This window comes from Bos taurus, chromosome 23, assembly GCF_002263795.3.
Source record: "Bos taurus isolate L1 Dominette 01449 registration number 42190680 breed Hereford chromosome 23, ARS-UCD2.0, whole genome shotgun sequence".
In the NCBI taxonomy this organism is placed as follows: Eukaryota; Metazoa; Chordata; class Mammalia; order Artiodactyla; family Bovidae; genus Bos; species Bos taurus.
Genome location: NC_037350.1, coordinates 4,137,597 through 4,159,276, shown reverse-complemented (window position 1 = coordinate 4,159,276; position 21,680 = coordinate 4,137,597). Strand labels below are relative to the sequence as shown.

The 21,680-nt window shown below is 41.9% G+C and overlaps 1 protein-coding gene across 2 annotated transcripts in view; it reads right to left on the bottom strand.

Annotated features, from left to right (window-relative positions):
* COL21A1 (collagen type XXI alpha 1 chain) overlaps positions 1 to 21,680 on the bottom strand; it is a 234,927-nt gene that overhangs the window by 102,496 nt on the left and 110,751 nt on the right. The window contains exons 8-10 of one of the 2 annotated variants that reach the window (XM_059880512.1): positions 21,159 to 21,167; positions 20,780 to 20,863; positions 11,616 to 11,678 (exon numbers count right to left, since the gene is read on the bottom strand). In XM_059880512.1, coding sequence (XP_059736495.1) covers positions 11,616 to 11,678; positions 20,780 to 20,863; positions 21,159 to 21,167 — 156 coding nt within the window. Of the gene's footprint in view, positions 1 to 11,615; positions 11,679 to 20,779; positions 21,033 to 21,158; positions 21,168 to 21,680 lie in introns of those variants that run through there. The other variant, XM_059880511.1, reaches the window with a different exon arrangement.

Here is a 21,680-nt window from a genome sequence, read left to right as displayed (position 1 = left end):
GGGGATTGTGGAAATGAGAAGAGCGTCCTCGCTGGGATTACACCTCAGTAATCCCAGTGAGGATTACTCAGTAACCTCCTCGCCCCTCCCAAGGTTGTCTTCTGAGTTGACTCACTTCTGAGCAAATTCCAGTTCCTCCAAACCTCTAACCAAATCCAGCACTCCAAAAACAGGACTGCAGTCTTTCTTAATATTCACATCATATATTACCAACAATGCCAAAAGTCACATTAGCCTTCTAAGTCACACATTACATATGTTAATTCCTCTTTTGACAAGGTTAAATTTAAATGCCATGTCCCAGACAAATATTCTGTTTGAATTTCAGTCTGTTACAATAGCCATCCTCCAAATTCGCCAAAGCTATTTGGATCTTCATGTCAACCCAAAGGCCAAAATAAATTGCCAAAATGAAATCAAGAATCAAAAATTCTTGAAAATCATATTAAGTCAGTGAACATAGAGTATCAAATGCTAAAAAATAAAATAAAATAAAACCCTGGAAGAAACAGCAAAATACTTAATAGTGGGGAAATTTTACTCCTCTTTTGTAAACCAGATAAAGAGAACTATTGACAACATCTATAGCAAATAATTCATTATCTTAATGTACAAGAATTGCATTAATTGCAATCCAAAATACAAGAAAGGACAGTTCATAAAAAGAGAACTCCCTCTGAATGCCAGACTTTTATGTTCAATCATCCACTTACCATTTCTGCTTGAACATCTAACGTAAACATCTGATCTATCCAAAAGCAAAGTCCCGACTCCCCTTCCCCAGTCTTCTCTGCCCCATCCTTCTACATCTCACTAGATTCACCCTTGACTACTCTTTCGCAAACTCATGTCTGATGCATCAGTAAATCCCGGGGGCTCTAACTTCAAAATATCCCCAGAAGATAAGCAGTTCCCTTCCCCTCACTCCTACCAACCTGATGCCAGCCACCCTCCTTTCATTCCTAGATTATTTCCTGTCTCATCTCCCTGCTTTTGCCCTTATCATCCTAAAGCCCAATTTCCATTTTCAACTCGAAAGTCAGAGTCATTTCCTTTACAAATAAGCGATATCACATCAATCCTTTATTCCAGACCCTCCCATGGCTCTTGAGTTCATTCCGACTGAAAGTCAAGTGGTCACAAGGGCCTGCTGGCTCTAAAAGACCCCTCCTTCTTCCCGCCGACCTTTTACCTTCATCTGGAGGACTTAAGGTCCTGTAGTTTGGAATTCCCCATCTGTGCTAACTGCCACTTCTATAAGGTCTAATCCCTGGAGAAAGCCACCCTTCTTCTGGCATCCGTGGACCACTCAGGACAGGCTGAGAGGGGTGGGGCTGGGGGACGCACTGCATCCCACAGCTGACTCTGGACCGAGCACACTTGTCCAGCAGATGTAGTGCATGGTCATCTTCCTGGGTCAGCTCTGGAAAGAGTTAGTTGCTCACTCATCTGACTCTTTGCGACCCCATGGACTGCAGCCCATCAGGCTCCTCTGTCCATAGAATTCTCTAGGCAAGAATACTGGAGCACGCTGCCATCCTTCTCCAGGGTATCTTCCCCACCCAGGGATCGAACCTTGAGCTTGGTCCAGCTCAACTTTCTCTCTTAGCAAATGTGATGAGTTTGATGAAATCTTAGAAAATCAGCATTGGAGAGGAACTGGGCCTCACTGGGCACCACTTTCTTATTTTCCAGACAGAAAAGCTGAGACCCAAGGAAGCAAAACAACTTTCAAAAGCAGAGAGCAAAACGGCCCCAGATCTTCCCAACCAGCAGCCAGGGCTTTGGGTTCAGGGAAGTACTTTCCTTCATGAAGAGGAATTAATGATGACAGGGAAAAAAAGACAGAAACAAACACCATAAAAACAAAAACTTCTACAAGATCATAAAGTAGCCTCGTGTTTCCCCAAAATGGCCTTCTTTTAAAAAACTCCAATGTTCATAGCATTCCAGCCTTTAATAGTTGTCCTACTCTTAAGTACCTAAGAGGATACATAAATATTTCCTCTGCCTCTCTTTTGATAGTGTTGAAACAGTAAAATAGTAATACGTTCAGACACTGTGCTGAGAGAAGTCATTTAACTGATAGAGAAATGAGAAAGTGGTGGAAGGATTTGAAGGCAGCTCTTTAATTTGGGTCGAAGGCATTTTCCTGATGAAAATTAGTGTTTCTCCAGAGTGGAATAATTTCCTATTTAAAGCTTCAGTTGACTTGGCCTCATTATAATGTGAAAAAGATTCAAATTGCTGATTGAGGGGGGTTGCACAGAACCAAATCCAAACAAAGCAGAATTCCCTTCGATTTGTTCCATCCAAGTTTCCTTGGCCAGATGGCTTCAGACACCAGCCAGAGCCCCACCCACCGCACCCCACTCCACCGCTGGCCCTGGACACACACTAATGACCCTCAGCTGCTCTGGCCCCAGGCTCACTTTCTCCTACTGCCTGGCCACCCAACCTCCTATCTCCTATAAGAGGGGAAAAGACAGGGGGAGGGAAGATATTTAAGAGAAAATGGATGTTGAATTTTGTCAAAGGCTTTCTCTGCATCTATTGAGATAATCATATGGCTTTTATTTTTCAATTTGTTAATGTGGTGTATTACATTGATTGATTTGAGGATATTGAAGAATCCTTGCATCCCTGGGATAAAACCCACTTAGTCATGGTGTATGATCTTTTTAATGTGTTGTTGGATTCTGATTGCTAGAATTTTGTTAAGGATTTTTGCATCTATGTTCATCAGTGATATTGGCCTGTAGTTTTCCTTTTTTGTGGCATCTTTGTCAGGTTTTGGTATTAGGGTGATGGTGGCCTCATAGAATGAGTTTGGAAGTTTACCTTCCTCTTCAATTTTCTGGAAGAGTTTGAGTAGGATAGGTGTTAGCTCTTCTCTAAATTTTGCAGATGACATGATCCTCTACATAGAAAACCCTAAAAGCTCCACCAGAAAATTACTAGAACTAATCAATGAATATAGTAAAGTTGCAGGATATAAAATCAACACACAGAAATCCTTGCATGCCTATACACTAATAATGAGAAAATAGAAGAGAAATTAAGGAAACAATTCCATTCACCATTGCAATGAAAAGAATAAAATACTTAGGAATATATCTACCTAAAGAAACTAAAGACCTATATATAGAAAACTATAAAACACTGGTGAAGAAATCAAAGAGGACACTAATAGATGGAGAAATATACCATGTTCATGGATTGGAAGAATCAATATAGTGAAAATGAGTATACTACCCAAAGCAATTTATAGATTCCATGCAATCCCTATCAAGCTACCAACGGTATTCTTCACAGAGCTAGAACAAATAATTTCACGATTTGTATGGAAATACAAAAAACCTCGAATAGCCAAAGCTATCTTGAGAAAGAAGAATGGAACTGGAGGAATCAACCTGCCTGACTTCAGGCTCTACTACAAAGCCACAGTCATCAAGACAGTATGGTACTGGCATAAAGACAGAAATATAGATCAATGGAACAAAATAGAAAGCCCAGAGATAAGTCCATGCACATATGGACACCTTATCTTTGACAAAGGAGGCAAGAATACACAATGGATTAAAGACAATCTCTTTAACAAGTGGTGCTGGGAAAACTGGTCAACCACTTGTAAAAGAATGAAACTAGAGCACTTTCTAACACCATACACAAAAATAAACCCAAAATGGATTAAAGATCTAAACGTAAGACCAGAAACTGTAAAACTCCTAGAGGAGAACATAGGCAAAACTCTCTCCGACATACATCACAGCAGGATCCTCTATGACCCACCTCCAAGAATATTGGAAATAAAAGCAAAAATAAACAAATGGGACCTAATTAAACTTAAAAGCTTTTGCACAACAAAGGAAATTATAAGCAAGGAGAAAAGACAGCCTTCAGAATGGGAGAAAATAATAGCAAATGAAGCAACTGACAAACAACTAATCTCAAAAATATACAAGCAACTCCTACAGCTCAACTCCAGAAAAATAAATGACCCAATCAAAAAATGGGCCAAAGAACTAAAGAGACATTTCTCCGAAGAAGACATACAGATGGCTAACAAACACATGAAAAGATGCTCAACATCACTCATTATCAGAGAAATGCAAATCAAAACCACTATGAGGTACCATTTCATGCCAGTCAGAATGGCTGCGATCCAAAAGTCTACAAGCAATAAATGCTGGAGAGGGTGTGGAGAAAAGGGAACCCTCCTACACGGTTGGTGGGAATGCAAACTAGTACAGCCACTATGGAGAACAGTGTGGAGATTCCTTAAGAAAATGGAAATAGAACTGCCTTATGATCCATCAATCCCACTTCTGGGCATACACACTGAGGAAACCAGAATTGAAAGAGACACGTGTACCCCAATGTTCATCACAGCACTGTTTATAATAGCCAGGACATGGAAGCAACCTAGATGTCCATCAGCAGATGAATGGATAAGAAAGCTGTGGTACATATACACAATGGAGTATTACTCAGCCATTAAAAAGAATACATTTGAATCAGTTCTAATGAGGTGGATGAAACTGGAGCCTATTATACAGAGTGAAGTAAGCCAGAAAGAAAAACACCAATACAGTATACTAACACATATATATGGATTTAGAAAGATGGTAACAATAACCCTGTATACAAGACAGCAAAAGAGACACTGAAGTATAGAACAGTCTTTTCGACTCTGTGGGAGAGGGAGAGGATGGGATTATTTGGGAGAATGGCATTGAAATATGTATAATATCATATATGAAACAAGTCGCCAGTCCAAGGTCGATGCATGATACTGGATGCTTGGGGCTGGTGCACTGGGACGACCCAGAGGGATGGTATGGGGAGGGAGGAGGGAGGAGAGTTCAGGATGGGGAACACGTGTATACCTGTAGCAGATTCATTTTAATATATGGCAAAACCAATACAATATTGTAAAGTTGAAAAATAAAATAAAATTAAAAAAAAAGAGAAAATGGTATCCCTTTGGGTAAACAGCATTGTGGGTAGTGTATCAGTTCCCACGGCTGCTGTAACAAATCCCCCCAAACAGAGTGCCTTAACACACACACACACACTCCTGGTTCCAGAGGTCAGAAATCCATAATGGGTCTTAGGGAGCTAAATTCTTGGTGTCATTGGGGCTGCATTCCTTCCAGAGGCACCAGGGGAGGCTCTGTCCCTTCACTTGCCCAGCTGGTAGAAGCTGCCTGCATCCCTTGGCTCAGGGCAGCTTCCCTCTGATCCCTGCTTCCATCACCCACAGCATCTCCTCCTCTGACTGATGCTCTTGCCTCCCTCTCATAAGAACCACTGTGATGACACTGGGCCACTCAGATTAGTCAAGAAAATGTCTTCATCTCAAAGTCTCTTTTGCCATGTAAGTTGCCACATTCACAGGGCTTGGAGTTTAGGATGTGGACATTATTCTGTTTGTTACAGTAAGTTTGTTCTTTCTCTTACAGCAGATACTACCTGATAGTGTCTAACATTTAATGTCAGACACTACAGAGCTACAGCTATACACACAACATACACACACACATACACACACACACACAACACAAATATCCATGTACTAAATGAGATGAGACAATAAGCCTAGTATAGTTTAAATGAGAGTCACACGTATAACATCCAAAGTTATTGTATCAGGCTGGGTGCACGTTAAGTCACTTCTGTCGTGTCTGACTTTTTGTGATCCCATGGACTGTAGCCTACCAGGCTCCTTTGTCCATGGGATTTCCCAGGCAAGAATACTGGAGTGGATTGCCATTTCTTCGTCCAGGGGATCTTCCTGACCGAGGGATGGAACCTGCCTCTCTTGGGTCTCCTGCATTGGCAGGCAGTTCTTTACCACTATTGCCAACTAGGAAGTCTAATTGTAGCTAATTTCCAGTGGTAAAAAGAGCAAACTAGAACTGATAACCTGTGGAACGCACTCACCTCTCAATACTTCCAAGGACTTTGTAACCACTAAAAAGACAAAAGCCCGAATAATTTGGCAGTCCTGTCTGGGGAGCTCCGCGTCACTGGGAAGGGTCTGCAGGTGAAATGTCTCTGCTTTGGAGCCGGGACAGCACTGCCCCTGCCAGCAACAGGAAGAGTGTGTCCCATGGAAGGGGTCTCCAGGCAGACGGCTCAGCTTCATAAAGCCCACCTTCCCTTGTGTGATCAGAGTGGAGCGCCCCCCTCCAAGTGGGGGTGAGGGAGTGTGCTGAGGTCACACAACACATGCAGTTATCCTCAGGAAGGGGTGGGTTATAAGAGAAATGACAAGTACCTAACAGGAGTGGATACAGGAAAACGGGGAGATGTTAGGATTGAAATCTATTCATTTCATTCAACTCAAATAGAAGTGCTCTGATGATAAACATTTCATCCTCACACCCAGCTATTGCTATACTGAGTGGCTTGGCCCTCTGCGCCCATGTAAATATTTAACTGCCTAGACTCTTATCCAGGCTACACTCTCCCTCTTGTGAGTGGAACCAGTGCCCTTACCTACTCAAGTCTTTTCTTCCTGCAAATACCCCTTATCTCCCAAATCACCACATTTCCCCCCTTATGCCTCATTTTCATCATGATAGAAACATGCTCTAACATCTATTGTGTCAAAACCCCTTCATCCCAGGTCTTTCTTCCCTGTTACACCCCTCAGAAGCATCTGTATCCCTGTTACCATTTGACCTCCTGATTTACCTCTCTCAAATCCAGTTTTCTATTCAGTTTCTCCCTGAAATCTCATTTATCAAGGTCCTCAATGACACTTATCCAGCAAATCCAGGGACCTCCCCGGCAGTCCAGTGGTTAAGAATCCACCTTTCAAAGTGAGGGATTCAGGCTCAATCCCTGGTCAGGGAACTAAGATCCCACATGCTACAGGGCAATTAAGCCCACGTGCCACACCTAGAGAGTCCGTGTGCCACAACCACTGAGGCCTTGCACCACAGCGAGAGAAGTTCTTGCACCGCAGCAAGAGAAGCAAGCACACCGCAGCTGAGGGCCCGCACGCTGCAGTGAAGACCCAACACAGCCACATTTTAAAAAAATAAATAAAAAGCAAATTCAGCAGACTACGCACAAACTTCATTTTTATCACCCTCAAGGCAGGAATGACACAACGGGTTGCCTCCTTCTTCAAACTCAGTCTTCACTTGACTTCTGGGAGGACACCGTCTCCATGCGGTCCTCCTCATTCACCGTCTCCCTGTGATCCTCCTGCTTCCCTGACCAGTTTTTTCCCAGTTTCCTTGGCTGGATCCTCCTCCTCTTTTCCTCTGGAACAGAGCCCTAAGCGCAGCCTCCTGCCCCCTTCTCTTCTCCAATTATCTGAACTTTCTCCCTGAATCATCTCATCAGCGCTGGTGGGTGCAGATATATCCAACATGCTACAGAGCCTGTGTGCTTTCACTCTCCAACTTCCCTCTGATTCAAGAGTCCTGAGATTCCGTCAGCCAGCCCAGAAAAAGGCCCCCAAACTCACCGCGCTGCTCAAACTAAACTGTGAAGCTTCCGGCGCTCTTTCCTGCCTCACGTCTATCTTGACAATGAGTCTGCTCAGTTTCACCTTAAAAATACTCCCGACTCTGACTGACCACGTCCCCCTTCTAAAGTGCTGCTGTTGTTCAGTTTCCCCATCGTGTCTGACTCTTTGCCACTCCGGGCACTGTAGCATGCCAGGCCTCCCTGTCCTCACCATTCCAATATCCCCCAGAGTTTGCCCGAGTTCATGTTCATCGCATCGGTGACGCCATCCGGTCGTCTCATTCTCCGACGCCCTCACTTGTCCGTACATGGCTCTTAATCCAGGCCGCCCTCACAATCCTGAAAGAACCTCCTCCATGGTTTCCCACTCCCACTCACGTGACTGAAAACTGAATGCTGCGGGGGAACCAAGCCCATGCGCCACAGCGAGGGAGTCCATGCGCCGCAGCCAGCAGGTCCGTGCGCTGCAGCTGGCGAATCCGTGCGCCAGGACTCCTGGGCCCACGTACCACAGCGAGGGACATTCCTGCACCCCACAAGGAAGCACGGGCATCGCAGCTCAGAGCCCACACGCTGCAGTGAAGACCCAGCACAGTAAAATAAAAATTATGAAAAGCAAATTCGACAGCCTAAGCACAGAATATGAATGTGCCTGGAAAACGCCACCTGCCATATCAGGAAACAAAGAATGCTGCAGCCACCGCTTTCCAGCTGCCCGGACAGTGAGCCCTGAGGGACTCACGTGGAAACAGCATGCCCACCATCAAGCCGGCAGCCACTGCAGCCCCACTGCAGCCCCCCTGAGGAGCCGCGGGATGAGGAGGCACAGGACACTGGCTCCAGACGGCTGAGGTGCAGGTCAAGAGAACCATCTCAGGGAGCCAGCCTCAGGCTTTTCCCAAACACAGAAACCCACTGAATTCCTGAGCTGAGATGTCCGGTAATCTTTTGATGTCTGGACGACCTGACCTTTTTTTAAATAAACCCTCTATATTCTGGCCTCTCCTTTTCCTCTTCAGAGCAGTCCCTCACACTGTCTGAGAAGACGCCTCCCAGGCTTGAAGTCCTCAGAAAGTCCTCTGAATAAAGCTTTAGGTTATGACTTTTTTTCAGTTGACACTCATATGATCTCTCCACAGAATGTTCATGTTTATCTTTCTGAATCGTGAGTCAAACCGCATCACTCGCTTTCTGCAGCCCCCACCGATCTTCGTCACACTGGGAGTGAGTCCTAGTGGGGCGGGCGGTCAGTTCACAGCACCGACCCCCGTCCAACAGCTCCTGGGCTCCAAGCTGACCACTGCCTCCTCACCTCTGCAGACGCCTTCCCTTGACGTCCCTCTACAGGGGCTCCCCTGAATGTTAACCCCTTTCCCAGGCAACACAAACGTGAAAGGCACCAGTACATTGCCGCTTCCAAAGCTGGCTGTATCTTTTGTATGAAATTTGCTAGCAAACCTCCGTCAGGGACTGAACGAGCTCCTCAGTCCTGATGGTTGGAGTGTTGGTGGTTTAACATGAGGTTGTGCTTCTTTCATGCCTTGAAAATTATTGACTCACAGTATAAACCTTCCCAGGCTTCATGCTAAGTTAATATCTCATGATAAAGTCTCCCAGGAGATACTCTTTTGGCAAAATTATTTAACATTCAAGACCTAATATATCATGTTTGTTTACTGTGATAAACATCCTGACAGATGATTTACCTGTAAGCATTTGCCTCAGTTGCTTTAAAGTGGTTAAGCTTTATGTTTCCTTAATTCATAAATACCCCTAAAATTCTCTATGAACTTTATAGGGTATTTTTAAAGTCAGATTATAGGGATACTATAGTGCATATATTCTTGGGGAAATAACATTATCTTTGACTTGAAAACTTTCAGATATGAAGGGGAAAAAAATAGGATTTCTGAGCTCATCTAGTCATTGCTATTAGGAATTCACTGGGCAGTCAGTCTCTACTACAAAGCCACAGTCATCAAGACAGTATGGCACTGGCACAAAGACAGAACTATAGATCAATGGAACAAAATAGAAAGCCCAGAGATAAATCCACGCACCTATGGACACCTTATCTTTGACAAAGGAGGCAGGAATATACAATGGATTAAAGACAATCTCTTTAAACAAGTGGTGCTGGGAAAACTGGTCAACCACTTGTAAAAGAATGAAACTAGAACACTTTCTAACACCATACACAAAAATAAACTCAAAATGGATTAAAGATCTAAACATAAGACCAGAAACTATAAAACTCCTAGAGGAAAACATAGGCAAAACAGTGTCCGACATAAACCACAGCAGGATCCTCTATGACCCACCTCCAAGAATATTGGAAATAAAAGCAAAAATAAACAAATGGGAGCTAGTTAAAATTAAAAGCTTCTGCGCAACAAAGGAAACTATAAGCAAGGTGAAAAGACAGCCTTCAGAATGGGAGAAAATAATAGCAAGTGAAGCCACTGACAAACAACTAATCTCAGAAATATACAAGCAACTCCTGCAGCTTAATTCCAGAAAAATAAATGACCCAATCAAAAAGTGGGCCTAAACAGACATTTCTCCAAAGAAGACATATAGATGGCTAACAAACACATTAAAAGATGCTCAACATCACTCATTATCAGAGAAATGCAAATCAAAAGCACAATGAGGTACCATTTCACACCAATCAGAATGGCTGCTATCCAAAAGTCTACAAGCAATAAATGCTGGAGAGGGTATGGAAAAAAGGGAACCCTCTTACACTGTTGGTGGAAATGCAAACTAGTACAGCCACTAAGGAGAACAGTGTGGAGATTCCTTAAGAAAATGGAAATAGAACTGCTTTATGACTCAGCAATCCCACTGCTGGGCATACACACTGAGGAAACCAGAATCAAAAGAGACATGTGTGCCCCAATGTTCATCACAGCACTGTTTATAGTAGCCAGGACATGGAAGCAACCTAGATGTCCATCAGCAGATGAATGGATAAGAAAGCTGTGGTACATATACACAATGGAGTATTACTCAGCCATTAAAAAGAATACATTTGAATCAGTTCTAATGAGGTGGATGAAACTGGAGCCTATTATACAGAGTGAAGTAAGCCAGAAAGAAAAACACCAATACAGTATACTAACGCATATATATGGAATTTAGAAAGATGGTAACGATAACCCTGTATGTGAGACAGCAAAAGAGACACTGATGTATAGAACAGTCTTTTGGACTCTGTGGGAGAGGGAGAGGGTGGGATGATTTGGGAGAATGGCATTGAAACATGTAAATTATCATATGTGAAATGAATCGCCAGTCCAGGTTCGATGCATGAGACAGGATGCTTGGGGCTGGTGCACTGGGATGACCCAGAGGGATGGTACGGGGAGGGAGGTGGGAGGGGGGTTCAGGATGGGGAACACATGTACACCCATGGCTGATTCACGTCAATGTATGGCAAAACCAATACAATATTGTAAAGTAAAAAATAATAATTTAAAAAAAATTTTAATAAATAAATAAAAGTAGTGAAGATGTATGCTCTTGTGAAGATACCTAGGTGACTAATACACTAGTTCTCTTGATCAAGCTAGCCCTAATGTTGCCCTCAGCTTGAAGAAACTTCAGTTTTTTTCTTCCCAACTCTACACTCCTGATCTCCTTTCTTATAGCATTTACTTTAGAAAACTGATCATCTAAATTCTTTCTCTGGTCCTTTGAGATGTAAATCTTTTAGAAAGCTTCTTGCCCATGTGACAGCCCAGGTCTTTCCCCAGGATCCAGGAGCCATCCCTCTGAAATGGAACCATTAAGAAAACAAGAGGAGAGGAGCCTGACTTGGACAGCTGCTCAAAATCAAACACAGATGGGCCAATCACTCAGAGGACACTCGCCAGACTCAGGAACAACTGCGTTTGCTCCATCTCTGGATCAGCCTCCCCTGAAAGGCCTCCAGCACTTTCCCCCCAGCTCACCCAGCACTCAGGAGCCCCCCTCCCTCTGGTTCAGCTGTGTGGAGTTGACTCTCCTCTATGACAACTGTCCTGAATAAAGTCTCCCCTGCCTGTTGAACTTGGCCCTGTGCAATGAGGTTACATTGACCCTAGAATCCCAGTACTGGAGATGACCAAGCTTTCTGTACTCACAGGCTTACCATCTTGACCAGGCCGTCCGGGGTAGCCAGGATTCCCAGGCTGTCCGGGGTCACCCTAGAGAGGAAAAAAAAAGCTCTCAGTCCAAAACAACCAACTCTACTGATTCAGTCAGAGCCCACCAGGGTTCAAAACCAATTCCATCACTTGCAGCTTTTTGTAAAACAAACAAACAAATGTAAAACTGGAAATCTCAAAATAGGGTTAGAAAAATGATATCATAGTTACTTTTCAAAGTAAAGCCTTTTTATTATGAAATATTTCAGGGATTTAATTCTGTGAACATTACAGGTATGGAGAAAGAAATGGCAACCCACTCCAGTATTCTTGCCTGGAGAATCCCAGGGACAGAGGAGCCTGTTGGACTGCTGTCTATGGGGTCACACAGAGTCAGACATGACTGACGCGACTTAGCAGCAGCAGCACATTACAGGTATAACAAGGGAAGTACTTTTCACTGATGTAAAATGTCAGTATCTATCGCAGGAAACATGTTTAGAATTCTGAACAAACCTGTGCAATGTCACAACAATTATGGCTTCAACAACTAATATTTCACTCAGAAATCTACAACTTTAATTCTATTCTAGACATTACACTACAGGAATCCATGACTTATGATATAACAATTCAATTTATAATTATTTTTAATATGATATCACTTGTAGGTTGAATCTAAAATATGACACTGAGGAACTTACCTAAGAAACAGACTCAAAGACAGAAATAGACTTGTGGTTGCCAAGGGGATAGAGAGGTGGGGGACGGATAGATTGGGAATTGGGGTTTAACAGAGGCAAACTATTATATACAGAATGGACACACAGCAAGGTCCTACTGCATAGCACAGGGAACTATTAATATATTCAATATCCTACAATAAACCATAATGGAAAAGACTATGAAAAAGCACGTGTGTGTGTGTGTGTGTGTATATATATATGCTTAACTGAATAAGTTTTCTGTAGAGCAGTAATTAACACAACATTGTAAGTCAACTATACTTCAATAAAAATAATTTATATCCTAAAAAAAGTTGTATTTTTTTTTAAAGTCCACAGGCTATGTGATCTTCCATGTGGGAGTCAAGTTTAAAGCTGTACAACAATCGTTCCTTTCAATCTAGTCAGTGTGTCTCTGCCTATATTTATAATTTCATTTTAACACAATATTAAACTTCTACAACTTGAATATTTTCATCAAAATGAAAAGTGAAAGAAAAAGTGAAATTTGCTCAGTCATATCCAACTCTTTGTGACCCCCTGGACTACACAGTCCATGGAATTCTCCAGGCCAGAACACTGGAGTGGGTAGCCGTTCCCTTCTCCAGGGGATCTTACCGACCCAAGGATCAAACCCAGGTCTCCCACAATGTAGGCAGATTCTTTACCAGCTGAGCCACCAGGGAAGCCCAACAGAGTGGGCTAGCCTATCCCTTCTCCAGCAGATCTTCCTAACCCAGGAATCAAACCAGTGTCTCCTGCATTGCAGGCAGACTCTTTACCAGCTGAGCTACAAGGGAAGCCCCATGAATATGAAGCCTCATGAAAACCAGGCCCAAGCCAAACAACCTGTCCAGCTCCCAGCATCCTTGAATACATGTTACACCTAAAATAGAAACTCTATCCTCACAAACCAGAGACCTCCAAGGAACATTATTCTATACAGCCTGGCAACAAGCCCAGACACATTCTAAAAACTGTAGCATGCTGCCCAATGACCAATACTGACCAATCAGATTGGAAAAGACCCTGATGCTGGGAAAGACTGAAGGCAGGAGGAGAAAGAGACGACAGAGGATGAGATGGTTGGATGGTATCACCGACATGATGGACATGAGTTTGAGCAATTTCCAGGAGTTGGTGATGGACAGGGAAGCCTGGCGTGCTGCAGTCCATAGGGTCGCAAAGAGTCAGACACGATTGAGTGATTGAACTGAACTGAGTAGTCCGATGGTCACGATGTGTGAAAAACAATGAAAGCAACACTTTTTGTGAAGTGAGTGTGTTTTATAATTTAATTCTAAGAACTACCTCAAAAAATAGTATCAGGGAATTCCCTGTGGTCCAGTGGTTAGGACTCCATCCACTGAGGGCACAGGTTTGATCCCTGGACAGGGAACTAAGATCCCACAAAACACAGGGTGTGTCTAAAAACAATAATAATGATGATATCATATTTGTGTATTACAGAATCCATGAGGGGCATCTTGTTGAAAAAGATCATGTCTCAGCCATCATTTATTGGTGAACTACTACAGAGAGATAACTGATTTCAACTCAGCAGGGCTTCACATCTACAGCAAGAAATTATTCACACATACCCCAGTGATTATATGTTAACTAAAGGCCACTGCTAAGGGAACTTCCACAGAGCCAAGTGCTCTGGTCTGAAATTCGACTTCAGGCTACTGGCGAGGGCTGTTTGTTCCTGAAACATAACAGGAAAAATGGAAAGAACTGTGTGAACTCTATCAAGGAGACAGTGGAGAAGGGATGGGCTTTTCCTTATGCTTGCCCAACAGGTTGACCACGTGGAGAGGCTGAGGAGAAGGGACATGCCGTTTTAAAAAGAGATAGAAAAGGAATAGCTGTAAACTTGGGGAGAAAAATAATGCAGGGACATGTAGCTTCTTGCTGAAGAGGCACAATCTGTAATTCTAATCCAAAGATAGCCAGTGTCAGCCGGGCATGAGAGAGCAGTGTTTCCATTCTCTAGGGTATTAGATGTTTTTTCTTCTTATTTGGAGAGGATCCACACTGATTTCTGGCCTCTCTGCCATCTTTCTTTAATCATGTTCAGATTGGCCTCACTATTTCTCACCAAATCCCATCTTTCTTTTCTTTTTCTGCTGGGAAGACTTTCTTCCTTTTGCATTTGAGTCCATATAACAAGGTTTCCAATCAATGTACCCTCCTTGTTACTGCATTTTCTCCTGATGTCTTTTTCTACTGAAATACTACAGCAGCTCCCTTGTCACTCAGTGATCACTAAGATATTTATAATGAGAGTTTTCTCAAAATTATCCCTTGATTGGTCTTCATTCATCATTTGGATTGAGGCCCCTTAAAAACATGGTTAATGTTTTCCACTGTTTTAGGACAATGCTGAGTATCAAGGAGAATTTCGATAACTATTTGCTGATGGTGACTTCAGCCATGAAATTAAAAGATGCTTGCTCCTTGGAAGAAAGTTATGACCAACCTAGACATCATATTAAAAAGCAGAGACATTACTTTTTCAACAAAGGTCTGTCTAGTCAAAGCTATGGTTTTTCCAGGAGTCATGTATGGATGAGAGAGTTAAACTATAAAGAAAGCTGAGCACTGAAGAATTGATGCTTTTGAGCTGTCATGTTGGAGAAGATTCTTGAGAGTCTCTTGGACTGCAAGGAGATCCAACCAGTCCATCCTAAAGGAAATCAGTCCTGGGTGTTCATTGGAAGGACTGATGCTGAAGATGAAACTCCAATACTTTGGCCACCTGATGTGAAGAACTGACTCATGGGAAAAGACCCTGATGCTGGGAAAGATTGAAGGCAGGAGGAGAAGGGGATGACAGAGGATGAGATGGTTGGATGGCATCACCGACTCAATGGACATGAGTTTGAGTAAACTCCAGGAGTTGGTGATGGACAGGGAGGCCTGGTGTGCTGCAATCCATGGGGTCGCAAAGAGTCGGACACGACTGAGGAACTGGACTGAACTGAACTGATTATTTCCAATCAGATCAAATCCGTTAATGACCTCTTTACTCGTACAGTATTAATTATCAGCAAAATCCACAACATCAAAAGGATCTGAGAAGGTTTAACTTCTATGATGATAAGGCTGAAATAAAACTTTGGCATGAGAAGAAACAGGAGTTGTGTTTTTAAGCTGCATAAAAGTACAAAACATACTTAACGATAATATTTTAAATGAATCAAAACTAAGTTTCCAAGGGAAAAATTCACCCACAAGATAAAACCCAATGTGACTGCTTAAGGCAACACAGGTCAATGGCCCCCAGAGGGAAAATAATCTCTTCTGCAGGTTCTATTATTTCTGGTAGGTTTTAGTGGTTATTTGAACTATTGCCCTATTGGTTTATTTGCAAAACCTCAGGTAGGTTTGTTATTGCTTCCAAAAAAACTAGAAGAATAAAGTAAAACCCTAACTGATTTTTGAAGAAAAGGCCAATTAGAATAAAAATTCAATTTTACTACTGTAGTAAAAGCTGACACCAACCTTTACTGATTGCTTACTACATGCTAAGTACTGCTCCACAAGATTTGCTGTTGTTGGGTTGCTAAGTCACGTCTGACTCTTTGAGGACCCCATTGACTGTAGCCCACCAGTCTCCTCTGTCCACGGAATTTTCCAGGTAAGAATACTGGAGTGGATTGCCATTTCCTTCTCCAGCGGATCTTTCAGACCCGGGGATTGAACCAGCATCTCGTATGTCCTCTGCATTGGCAAAAGGGTTCTTTATAGTTGAGCGACCAGGGAAGCCCCCTGTGAGATTTACCTGTATTCAATTTCTTAATCCTCATAAGAATCCCATGAAGCGGGTAATTTTACTGTTCCCACTTTATATATAAGAAAACTGAGGCCCAAGAAGGTTAGGTAACTTGTCCAAGGTCACGAGGCAGCAGTGGAGACGGGAACTCAGCTAACTGAACTTTAGACACCATGCTCCTAAATGCCCCTCTCTCTGCCCACATCAAAATGCAAACTGATCAGAAACCAACCCAGGGAAGGCTAGCAACCTTAACGTGGAAACGATTTTCCAAATATATTAAATTAGACATATGACATATAATTACACAACTGTGACTAAATTCTCAATCTACTTTCTTGTACTTTAGTTGAAACATGTGCAATTTCAAAAAATAAGTATTCAGCTGAAAAGCAATTCTTACTTATGATGAATTGATTTTGTGCCATAGAATTTCTGAGTTGCTGCCAGGGATGGGAACATCATGGACTAAGTTGAAACATCCCTGCACATGGCCTTGCAAGTGTGCAAATACGAACAAAGTGAGAAACAATTGCGCTTGCAAAAGTAAGCTAATTCTTTTAAGTTATTCATCTAAAACAAAGGTCGCTTAGGCCTGCATCCCGTGTTTTAAAGCTCTCTTCTCAAAACCCCTGTGCCTTGAGACTACCCACTGCCCTCCACAGAAGTATCTGACCTAAGACCAATTCCTTTGGTTTTCACCAAAACCAACCTCTTCTCTCCCTCAAAACTCAAATACTAATTCTCTTCAGCTAGAAGGAATCCACTTAGTTTGGGGAAATTAGCATAAATATGTGAACGCCCAGTGGTTCCTGAAATTTCCCAAAGGCTTTTGTATTTTAGCCTGAGGTTACCTTGATAACCCAAAGGAAACGCTACTCAGTAGAATTATCAGGGTAAAACAAAGGGCACCAATAAACTTGTAGAAAGAATGGTATTTCAGAGAAAATAAGTTATTAAGAAATTGCTTCTTCCTTAAAAAAAGTTGAAAAAAAATTGCTTTTTTTCCACATTTTCACTCTGTATGTGTGTGTGCTCAGTTGTGTCCGACTCTTTGGGAACCCACAGACGAGCCCACCAGGCTTCCTGTCCATGGAATTTTCCAGGCAAGAATCCTGGAGTGGGTTGCCATTTCCTTCTCTAGGATATCTTCCCGACTCAGTGATGGGATCCACTTCTCTTGCATCTCCTGCACTGACAGGCAGATTCTAAAGATTAGACCAAATGTGGGGAGTTTGTCCCCACAAATGTCCCTTTAGCTACGAAGTGGAGGAAGAAGCTGCCGTTGCATGGACAGGTCTTTTGGAAGGGATTTATTTTTAAACCGGAGATTGCCTGGATCTTTCATATAGAACAAACGCATTCCACATGGGTTAACTGGGGGACAGATGAATCTTACTTTTTCAATCATTTTATAATTCATTAAATAAAAAATATCACTATTAAGCACTACTCTAGACACTGAAATTCCAAAGGAGAACTGAACTAACCTTCACTGTGAGGTGCTTCCATATAAAAATCATTCCCAGAGCGTCATTAATTTAGTCACTCCCTTTGCAGTAGGGAGACAGAATGAATAAGCCAGCCTCATTCAGGGACTTCTCTATGCTTAGCAGATATATTTCTCTATGCTTAGTGAAGAGTCCAAGTATGGGCTGTGCTGTGCTTAGTTGCTCAGTCGTGTCTGACTCTGCCATCCCAATGACTTGCAGCCCACCAGGCTCCTCTGTCCATGGGGATTCTTCAGGCAAGAATACTGGAGTGGTTTGCCATGCCCTCCTAAAGGGAATATTCCCACCCCAGGGATCGAACCCAGATCTCCCACACTGCAGGCAGATTCTTTACCATCTGAGCCACCAGGGAAGCCCAAGAATACTGGAGTGAATAGCCTATCCCTTCTCCAGAGGATCTTCCTGAACCAGGAATTAAACCGAGGTCTCCTACATTGCAGAAAGATTCTTTAGTAGATGAGCTACCAGAGAAGCCCAGGTCATCATAGTTAAATTAACCTGGTTTTACAAAAGGGTTGTCATATTCATTGGAAGTTCAGAAAACTTGAAGCAGATGACTGACTTTATCTTAGAATCAGCACTTACTCACCCATCCACATGTGAATTTCTCCTCTTTCAGTTTCATGACTTAACTCTCAGCTCCCAGAACCCAATTTCTCGCTACTGGGAAGACTAGATTCTCCTGTACAGATAAGTCTGCCTGATGGAAATCTGTAAAGCGTTCCAGAGAACATCTAACAAAAACGACCAATACATCTCAGCTGGATGTATAGTAAAATCGCTTCATCTGTTTTAGTTCTGATTCTGTTGGACTAATTAAAAACCTATCAATTTTCCAGGCCAGAAGTTCTCCAAGGGAAGAAAACCTCAGGGTGTTGCTATGGATTCTGTTTTTCACATACAGGTCCCTGATGTGAGTAAGGAACCACCTCCAGGGGAAAGAGCCCTAAAAGGATGGAAGAGTGTGTGTGTGTTCCTGTCCTCCTGCCAGCTTTTCTGAAGAAAATGGAAAGCAGATTAAGAAAGCACGCCAACTTGAAGATCAGTGGAAAACTGCAATTTCACTTAAAGTGGTAGGTGGCAAAGGGGTGAGATGATGACTAAGAGAGAACGAAAATGAGGAACACATGAAACTTGAAAATACTGAGAATCAGAGGCTTTCACAGATAAGACAAAGCGTGTGCTAAAAGTTTGCTGCAGGAACATATGTGCATAAAAACTGGTATTACTTCAAGATGTCTAATGGACCACTGATGAAGATCAGGATACATCAGGAGGCCCTGGGGGCCTGCAGAGTAGACAGCCCCTTAGAGGCCCCGGGGGGCAACCTGAGCAGGCGGAAGGTCCTCTGGGCTTAGAGAGGTCAGTGTCATGGAACTCTGACTTCCACAAGGTATCTCTTGCAGACCAAATCATTTCAATGTAAAATATTCCAAGTTAAATAAAGTTGTATAAATATATTTCAAAAGATATATTGGTAGGTATATCGCATAGGTATGGCTGGTAGGTAGGTCATACCATGCTGCCTTGCAAGGTAAATTGTTTGAGAAGCATACTGCAGGTATTTTTCCTTTGGGTCAAAACATCCTAAATAACATGGCTAGTTTATCAGAAGAACACTTGAATTAATCTATCTAAATGCAATCTAAAAATTGTTCACAATAACCGATTATAAAGGACTGAAATCAAATTCCAAGCCAAACAGGTTTATTTTGAATTTACCCTTTTATTTCTTAAACTGTGTTTCTTTCTTAATTTCAAGCTAGGTTTGAAGTGGGTCATAAACTATCACCTGAAAATGGATGGGGAAACACACACAAAAGACCAGTATTCAATGCTCTCAGATAACCAATCTAAAATCTGAAATCTTTTAGTTGTGATGATTAAAACTTATCAAAAAATTCCATCTAAATGAATATTACAATTCATATTTAGCAAAATTTATTATGGTCACTTCAGGTAATAAATGATTAATACTCAAAACATTCTCTCTAGCTAAGAAGTCATACTTGTTTTCAAGTTAGACATTTTTATCTAGATGATATTTTTAAATAATATTAAGTAAACAAGATTTGGTTTTCCTTGTTAGCTCAGTTAGTAAAGAATTTGCCTGCAATGCAGGAGACTGCAGTTCGATTCCTGGATCGGGAAGATCCCCTGGAGAAGGGATAGGATACCCACTCCAGTATTCTTGCCTGGAGAATCCCATGGACAGAGGAGCCTGGCGGGCTATAGTGCATGCTATCACAAAGAGTCGGACATGGCTGAGCAACTAAGCACAGCACAGCAGCACAAATAAGACTTATCTACAGTGGACAAACCACTCAACTCTCAGTATCTTAGGCTATGTCTAAGTGATGCCACAATCCGTATCAACCTACTTAAAAAATTCAGCCATTCATATTTAATAGATAGAAACAGATTCGGAATATTATGTAAAAAGTAACTAGTTATAAAATAGTATGCACATCATACTTCCAATCATATACAAATGTGTACACAAATGAATATGTTTATACAAATATACAGAAAAAATACATATGCACACAAATAATATATATACAGATACACATGCAAATAAATATGTAAATGCAACTGAGAGATACGCATGTATGAAAATGACTAAAAGAATATACTTTCTAAAAATAATTATTGCATGATAAGTAAAAAAAATAAATGAGTACATATGCACACCTTTGACTCTCTTTTTAGACCTGGACATCAAACACAACACTCAAACCAATTTTCAAGTTTTTATTTCATTTTTCTATCTGAAAATCATCTTGACAGATTAAGCATTTAGACATTTAAGAATTTAGAACATATCTTTCTTCATTTTCTACCTGGTTGTAAGAAAGTATCATTCTTGGGATACAGTAGCAGCATTAAGAAGAAAAAACACAAATGGACAAGCAAGCAAACAAAATAATATTCTCCCCCACTTTATTGTGGGATCAATTTAAGGTTCAAAGCCAATTACAGATTAGGATACACTTTTTTTAAAAAATCACTAAAACTCACCATTTAAACTCTTCTAAGATATTAGGCAGAATATTCACAACAGGCTCAATGGTGATTAGGAATTTCGTGCTTGCTCAGCTTTAGTTTGTCTGATTTAACAAATAAAGCAAGTTAGGTGTTACTCACCTTGGGCCCTTGTAGTCCTGGTTTTCCTGGAGGACAAATGCAGGGAGCTGCGGTTGAACCTACATCACTGGGACCGTTGAGGCACTAAAAGACAGAAAAGGAGACGTACCACACGGCAAGATGCAAACACACGTGTGCACACGCGTGTGTCTGTGTGTGTGTGAAATGGTGAAGACAACTTACATTCACTTTCCAATGATATCTAGCCCAATCCAATAAGAAATTCAGCATCACACAAACAAGCTATGAATACTAGATACACTCAAACCACATGGAAATGGATTCTATTTCTCTGACATACTTACAATTGATGGAAGGAAGCTAAACAGTCCCACCATGCAAATATTACCATAAGGAGAATAATAGTGTCCAGGCCTACCTCACCATTCTGAAAGAAAAACAACAACAAACATGTTTTTAAGACATGTTTTGAAGTAAATTTCTAAATTATCTTTCTAGTTTACAGATATTTCTTTGTCTAGAGTAGAGATAAATGAAGTATCAAAACCAGCAAGAGCTAAAACATTTGATTTAACATTTAGCAACTATCCTAAAAAATTACCTATATATGTTATTCTTACATTTATAATAGGATGAAGAAAGGAAATTAGCAACGATGAGAGTGTGCTTGGTAAAACAGCCTCACAGGAATAAAATTACCTCAAGGTGGGGCTTTTATGCTCTCTTAAACTTTCTGGAAATCACTTAGTGAAATGAAAGTCATTCAGTTGTGTCCTATTCTTTGCAACTCCATGGATTGTCATCCACCAGGCTCTTCTGTCCATGGAATTCTCCAGAGAGACATAAGAGACTCGGATTCAGTCCCTGGGTCAGAGAGATCCCCCGGAGGAGGGCAGGGCAACTCACTCCAGGATTCTTGCCTGGACAGTCCCATGGACAG